Source organism: Sorghum bicolor, chromosome 6 (genome assembly GCF_000003195.3).
Source record: "Sorghum bicolor cultivar BTx623 chromosome 6, Sorghum_bicolor_NCBIv3, whole genome shotgun sequence".
Classification (NCBI taxonomy): Eukaryota; Viridiplantae; Streptophyta; class Magnoliopsida; order Poales; family Poaceae; genus Sorghum; species Sorghum bicolor.
Genome location: NC_012875.2, coordinates 39,809,780 through 39,817,372, shown reverse-complemented (window position 1 = coordinate 39,817,372; position 7,593 = coordinate 39,809,780). Strand labels below are relative to the sequence as shown.

General features: G+C 40.5%; 1 protein-coding gene across 1 annotated transcript; it reads right to left on the bottom strand.

Moving 5' to 3' along the window:
• Nucleotides 1,009-6,148, bottom strand: LOC110436250. Its single transcript, XM_021462774.1, has 2 exons — nucleotides 5,762-6,148; nucleotides 1,009-1,795 (listed from the first exon to the last, which is right to left on the bottom strand). Exons 1-2 carry the CDS (start codon nucleotides 5,835-5,837, stop codon nucleotides 1,548-1,550), a joined length of 324 nt encoding a protein of 107 aa, XP_021318449.1. The 5' UTR covers nucleotides 5,838-6,148; the 3' UTR covers nucleotides 1,009-1,547.

Below are 7,593 nucleotides of genomic sequence, written 5' to 3'. Positions count from 1 at the left end.
ATAACCACCACTCACTAATTTGCCCACTCATCCTATGGAACCACCTACCCTGCCTTCCTTTGGGATCAAATAAATTCAACACCTGGTACTCCCAAACAAAGTGCTACATGATATCCCTCACATCCTTCAGAACCGCCGTCACGTATTTCTAGTGTTAGGACTGATAACCCTGCTAAGTGATGCTAACAAATACTGAGAAGCATTTCTAGTGCCATTGCTTGGGATAGAGCTAAAACTCTATTCTAAATAGTCATGTTAAGAAGTGTCAAGAACATTCATCCATATGCATGAAACGCCATTGCATACTATATGCATCTAATTTTTTTCCCTACTTGGTCGATTTGCAGGCTGTACTGCAGCTGATGACCCTCCCTGTGAGCCCGTTGGGCCTGTTGAGTTGACTATTCTTCTTGTTGAATTCGGTTTCTACTTGCACCATTGCACATGATGTGTGTGTGCGTTGTTGTAACACCTAGATGTTAAGGGCTAAATAAAATTTTATCATGAGCATCATGAAGCATAATTAGCAAGCATTGGGTCTCTAATTCATTTCATGTTTAAGTTATAAGCATGTTAATGTTGTTTATGATGTGTTTTAGGTGGTACATGAAATGTTAAACAACATTAATTAAGGCTCTTTGTGATTTTATATATGTGAATTTTCTTAAACAATTAAAATCTTCTTAATTTGAACTTTGATGTTTAAAGAATGCTCTTGAATATAGAAGCAAAATGGTAAAATGTTTTCAAGTCACACATGTTCAATTTGGGCTCCAAAAAATTAATTAATGGTTTCCACACTTAGTCATTTTGATGGGTAAGCCCCTGAAAATTAGTTAAGAAGTTCAATATTTGGAGATTTATTAAAACATTTTTTATGAATAAAAGTTGGGCAAATTTTATTTCATTGTTTGATAGTTTGTGTGAGCTTTGGCAATGTGTAGTTAGTTGTCATATTTGATTAATGATAGTTATTTAATTAATTAACAAAGTTGATAAGCAAAACTGTTTTCAAAACCCTGCTAAATGAATTCTGTTTCTAGTTTCAAATTAACTATCTTCAAAATTGAAAATCTAGAAAACTGGATGTTGAGACTTTAAGCAAACTTGGACATCTCGGGTAGATGAACAATTTTTATTAAGGGATCTCATCACATTTAGTTGACAAATCACATGAACAAGAGACGGGACGGGAAGTTAGGGTTTTAGTCATGAACAGTAGCCTCGCCAGCAGCAGCTTCGCTGCCACGCATGCAGCTGCTTGCCGCCGACAGCATGCGCCTCCTTAAGCATGCGCGACGTGCACCTGCTTCGTGGAGGCACACTCAAGCAGGTGCTGATGAAGCTGGCAAAGCCGCCCGTGCTGTTTTAAGCTACGCTGGCTGCCGTCTCTCTCTTTTTCCCTCTCAGCTCCGGCGTCATGCTCCTCCAGTCGCCAGAGAAATTCATTGCTCTCGCTTGCCCTCTGTCCGATAGCTCACGCACGTAGCCTTGTCTCATCGTTGCGCAACCGCTGAGCCCGCCCGTGCCATCCTTCTCCGTTGGAGCTAGCCGGAGACCAACTTCTTCTTCCTCGTCGTCCGAAGCACCATCGCCAGCCCCTCCACCAAAGCCAAACCACTTTGGAGCACCTTTCGCCTCTCCATTTGTTGCACTGCGCTCACCTTGATTCCTTGATGCTGATGGGCTCTGTGGTTTTTGCTGTAGAGCACCAGACCAGCTGGAACGCTGCTGCGATGCCGGTTGACGCTGCCGTCCTCACCATCAATGCCGGCCACCCCTTTCCACCACATGCCTGCTTCAACCAAGTAGCCAAGTGTGATCATGGTGAGCCCCTGATTCTATCCAGTGCTTAGTTTTAACCGCTCTCGGTCGCTAGTGGCCGACGTGCTGAGCTCTGTGCCACCATGCATGGTTGGCGATGAGCTCACGCCAAACCCTATTCCATTTAACTGTCACCGTAGATCAATGCGTGAGGTTGTCCCAAGTGTGTAGGTGTCCTTCCCGTCGCCAGAGACCTCACCACCATTGATTTCAACGGCATACCCGCTGGCCACCGCTCAGTCAAGGCCGGGTAGGGTCTAGGTTGACCCTGGCCCCGCACATTTGTGACTCAGGCTGGCTGGGCATGGTTGAAAAAAATTTCAAAGATCTTTCTTTTTTAGAACATGTTAATATGTGTTGAACCTTATTTAATTCATAAGTTATTGTGGAAGCATGAGAAAAATATTTGTATGTAGCTTTGTTATAATGTGTTCTACCAGGGAAAAATATGAATTAGCCATAATCAATAGTTTTGATATGCTTAAAATTTACCTATGTTAATAGAAAAATGCTCGTCGTATGATTTTTATAGACAAAAATATTAAGCCTTTAATCAAGAAACTCTTTGTGTAAATGTCATGTGCTCAAACCTACCTTCACAAAAAGTTTGTCACTGTTTTGATAATTCTAACTTGGTTAATTAATTTAAGTATGTTTAAATGCCTTTTCCATGTTTAATAAATGTTAAGATAAATTGGGAAAATGCTTAAAATTACTTTGGTGTAATATACTTTGATTGTGGAACTTGGAACACAAAACCCCTGTAGTTCCTTGGCAACTTAATTATTTCCTTGATGTGCTAATAATTACTGTTTAAATAATAATTAAAATGACTAGATAGTTCTTTGAAATGCTCATGAGTTAAAGAAAATGCTAATAGCTTGCTGGTCCATGGTAACGTTCATTATAACAACTAATTAACTTGTTAGTTAGATAACTGAGATACTTTTATAAGAATAACCCTAGTTCCTTGGTGAAGGAAAGTTATACTTAATTTTCTTAAGTTTGTTAGAGTACTGTTATGCACTTGTATGTCTCTCATCATGCATCATGTCATGCATTCCATCATGTTAAGCAAACATCATTTATTACCTGTAGTGCATACGAGAGTGAGAAGGTTTGTGTTGATCAAGTTTCGGAGAAGGTTCATCCACAGTGGTGTTGTTGTGCAAGCGGTGTCCTCGTACAGGGCCCATAATTCCATGGGGCCCCCAGTACTAGTTCGCAAGACATCTGGACACCAGATAATGGGCTACCACGATTAGTCCGCAAGGTGTCTAGTTTCTTATTCGACCTCAACTCGAAACGTAATTATTTAATTGACTAATTATCCTTTATTTGTCAATGGAAATATTTCTTTGTTTTAACCAGTGATTACTAATCTATAACTCTTACAGAGCAAAACCTCACTAGCTATTTCTCTTAACATGTAAGATGTCCATCTCAACCTCCACTATCATTTGCCAATTTGTCTTGACATGTAAAGTATCCACCTTAGCAGTCCACTATCATTTGCAAACAGAGTTCACTAGCATAAAATTATGGTATCCACATCAGCGAGACACATCATCCACTATGGATATAATCTCCATGATTATGCTAATAAATCAATACATATATTATATCATGTTCTTGTATTACCAACACCATACATATAGATTCCTTTTCGTACCCATGGCAATGCGCAAGTAATCCTAGGAGTTTACTATATGTTAGTGCAGAACAGTTGTGCTGTCAAATCGCATGGTGCTTTAGGCTCACATTTGATAATAAAAAGTTAAAAATTACTACTCACAAGCCAATAAGATATTTTTAATTACAATTATGTTAAATAATTCAAAGACACTACGAAAATGATGTTTTCAAATAAAGACAACCAAGAATCGAATAATTACAATCCTTGATTTATTGCATTTTCAAACATATATTACTATCATTTTTTTTCTAGGCTGATAGGGCCAATTTTATAGTTCAGAACAGGGTCTCAAATTCTGCCCGCATGGCCCTGGGCGTGCCAAGTCTTACTCATGTAATTCTTTGTGGAAACTAACCTTCTCTACAACGCAGGCAAGCCACATATTGTCTTTCTCTAGTATTACAAAGCTTCATTACACTTTAAGTCTTGTGAGATGTGCCTTAAGTAATTAGGAGTGGTTGAATACCGTTGCTGCATGATTACCTTGATATTCAGGTATCCTTAGTTTTACTCCACTAGTATGTGTAGGTAAATATCTCTAATGCTTAGTAATGCTTAGACTTCAATAGAAGTCGAATGATGGTTTCATCATTTCATTTGTGAGAAATAGGTTTTACCTTTGTTCTTCTTGGCTCCATTTATGGGTCGTGAGAATACCATAATGATAGACCAGGAGGGACTCGATGTTATGGTAAGTGTTCTTGGACAGACAGGTTCACCTAGTCGTGCTCGTCATGCTTGTGTCGATTGAGGACCGTTCCTTGTAGGCCACCATGTGGTCGAGACTTTGCTGTACTGGCCACATACTCCGGTAAGCATGATATCTCAGCTATTCCATTATGTGAAAGGACAACCGCGCACTGGGACTAGAGAGATGACGAGAGTAGCATATGCCCATCCTACAGGAATAAAGTAGGACGGTGGAGTACTATGCTCTCAAGTAGTGTGAACCCATTCCCGTTTTGGAGGATCTAGTCTGGCAAGTCTTATTGAATAGACTCAAGTACTCAGGGTTTGTTAACTCATGTTGCATGTTCTGATTTGTGCTGCTAATTGCAGTCATGTTGGTGGGCTTGACATGATCTGGTTGTCCCTTCTACATGCTTTACCTAAGGTGCTTTTGAAGTTCTACTCACCTTTTAAAACTTAAGTCTATACTTGAACCTGTTTTGTAAACTAATATTGTAAGTCTTCCGCACTTTGATGTATGATATTTTTGTACCAACTGTTGTGATGTTGTGGTAACTTATTAATTGTTGATCCTATATGAGTTGTACAAAGCGGATGATTCGGTTCACCGTTGACACCTGACAGACTACTAGAATTATCTGGCTCTTGTGTGCAGGAGTTAGCGGTCTTTAAGACAATGATAGGTGCACGTAAACCATATAAATTGGGTGATGTTCTTCCATCTATCAGAGTGTGTCAACTAGCTAGTACGCCGTGTTATTGTGTACGTGCATGGGGATCAGATTCCTGCCTTATCTAGGTTGCTTGTCTGGCTGAGTGGAGTGCGTGCCACAATTTGTGTGGACAATAAACCTAACTTTATTATAATATATATGATATGATGCGACACACGGAGCTCTCAAGTCCAAGTCAAGAAACATACGGAGGCTCCATTTGGTACTGTCTAGAATCTAGCTAGCTAGCAAACATTTCCAAGAGGAGATAGATGCCTTTGGAAGACACAACACATCCACAAGCCAAGTTCAGAACTTGCATGCCTCAAGGCTCAGCCTTGTTATATTACCCAGTCATCATTAGCTTCTGCTGCTGCTATAATTGAAGGAGGCACAGTAGTAGTTCCAGACCCTAAGGTCCAGATGTATATATGTCTCCGTCTCTACCATGCAACAGGTTCTGACTAATAATGCTCATTTTACTAGTCTTATAATTGGGGACATTTATATATAGCTTTGCAAACTAATTGACTCCACTTATATATGCATGCATCTTTTTTGGAAGATTTAAAAACTGGAATGGCACATTTTATCCTACCTAACCTGCGTGCAAACCACTGGCATAACAAAATACTCATCAACCAATAATATTTTTACAGAAGTGGGAAAAGTGAGTAAAATCACACATGCAGACAGGACAATCTCGCATGCATTTCTGAACAATCTGCAAGCAGGCACAGATATATAGCAGCGAAATAATTAAGAACATGCATGCATAACAACATTAGCATTGCAGCACAACATATGAATCAGAATCACCAATAATGAACGAACATACCAGCCAAAACAAATGAAGCACATGCCAGACAGTAGTAGTACGTATCAGGCGAGTGACAGAAGAAGAGGCCTTCCATGACAGGCAAGAGCCACTCAGGCTAGCCAAGGTGACCGCCCACAAACTCAGCTGAACTGGCCATGCAACCGGAACTCGCAATGCCATGTAGGCAAGTCATCCTTGGCTACCAAAGGCAGGCTCTCGCCACCATGCAAGGCCCCTCTTCTTCTTGTTCTTGTTCTTCTTCCTTGTCGGTGGATGATCTGCGAGGCACTACTGCTTGACACCTCGGTACTTATAGCAGGAAAGGGAATACATAGGATGAACCAGACTGCTCCACCGATGCCGACTCAATGCATATCGGTTTACCACGTCCACAGCTATCCTCGATACTGATTGCCAATCGTTGAGAAAATAAGATTGGTACCGGCCGGAATATATTCATGTTCAGCTAAGGTTGCGGCTCCAGGGCATGTGCATTTTCAGACGAGGTGAACGTGCTAGCTGCATTTGCCATTTATGAGAAATCTGAAAAGCTCCATATGTTCAGTGATTCGCGCAATCTCAGAGAAATCTCCATATTCTCTTTGGATAGTATCACTCGGAAGGAATTCATCTCCCTGCTGAGTCGCTGATTCTTTTGCGAGGAGTCAGTGTCATGCACCACTATATTTAAAGTTGTTTTGTTCCCTCAATTTGAGTTTGACCTGCATTTTATATATTGATAATACCACGGTTAGGTCCTCCACATGGTGGTAACTGGTACTTAGATTAGGTATAAGCATACAAGAATAACTCCTCACAATGTAATATAGTCAGATTAAAAAATATTATTGCAGCAACTTGTTATTTTCTATAATGGATTTTTATTAATTAATCCGGCCTCTATATCCACGAAGGATATACACAGCTAAAGGATAGAAGAGCACTTAGACTCACACCTCAACAAAGAGGAGCACACAACCAAAAAAAAAAGAAAAAACTACGACCTTGCACATCCCCCTGCTTCCTGCCATCCTCTCCTAAAATGGCCAAATTCGATGAGTGGGAAGTCGTCAAGCCGCCGGCCCTAGTGCGCCATCGCTGTGAACCTTTGCTAGTGTCATCTTCATTCAGTTCAAGTGAGCTAACACCATGTGTCGCCAGTAGCCCACCTTCATCCTTCGTCGCTTCACCGGACTCCCAAGACGCCACCGCCGTCACTGCTGCCTACGAAACCACCTCCCCTGGATCGGCCTTCTCCCTGCCGAGGATCAACTTGTCGGTTAATCGAATCAGCTAACGCAGCAAGACAATGAACATGTGGTAGAATTCAGCAATCTTATTGTTTAAGTTTTTGTTTATCATGGTCTCTTGCTGCTCTGAAGATTTATTATGATCATCCAAGTGTAGCACTTCTCACTTGTCTTCTGTCCCCTCCTTTTATAAGAGCATCTTGGCCTTATCATCCTAGTAAGGGTTAGTTGACCTTTTTTCGATAACTTTCTGCTCATTTTCCAACTTTTCTATGTGTCAATCAAGAATGGAAAATGTCCTACTCTAGCAACAGGAAAGGAGACAGAAACTGAAGTCTTTGGAAGGGGAATCTCGAAACTTTTGACAATGGAATGGTTAATTGAATAATTTCTCTTTCATGCAAAGAAATATGAACCACCCTTGTCACTTAAAATTTGTGCATAATCCACTACGAGAGAACAACTTTGGAACTAAGTCATAAAGGAAATATAAATTAATAAAATGGTTGAGAGTTTTCCTGGCATGCATCTCTACTTTTGTTTCTAAGTGCATTCCAGCCATAGATGCTTAATATGTATTAGAAAAGGCGTGACACCTGC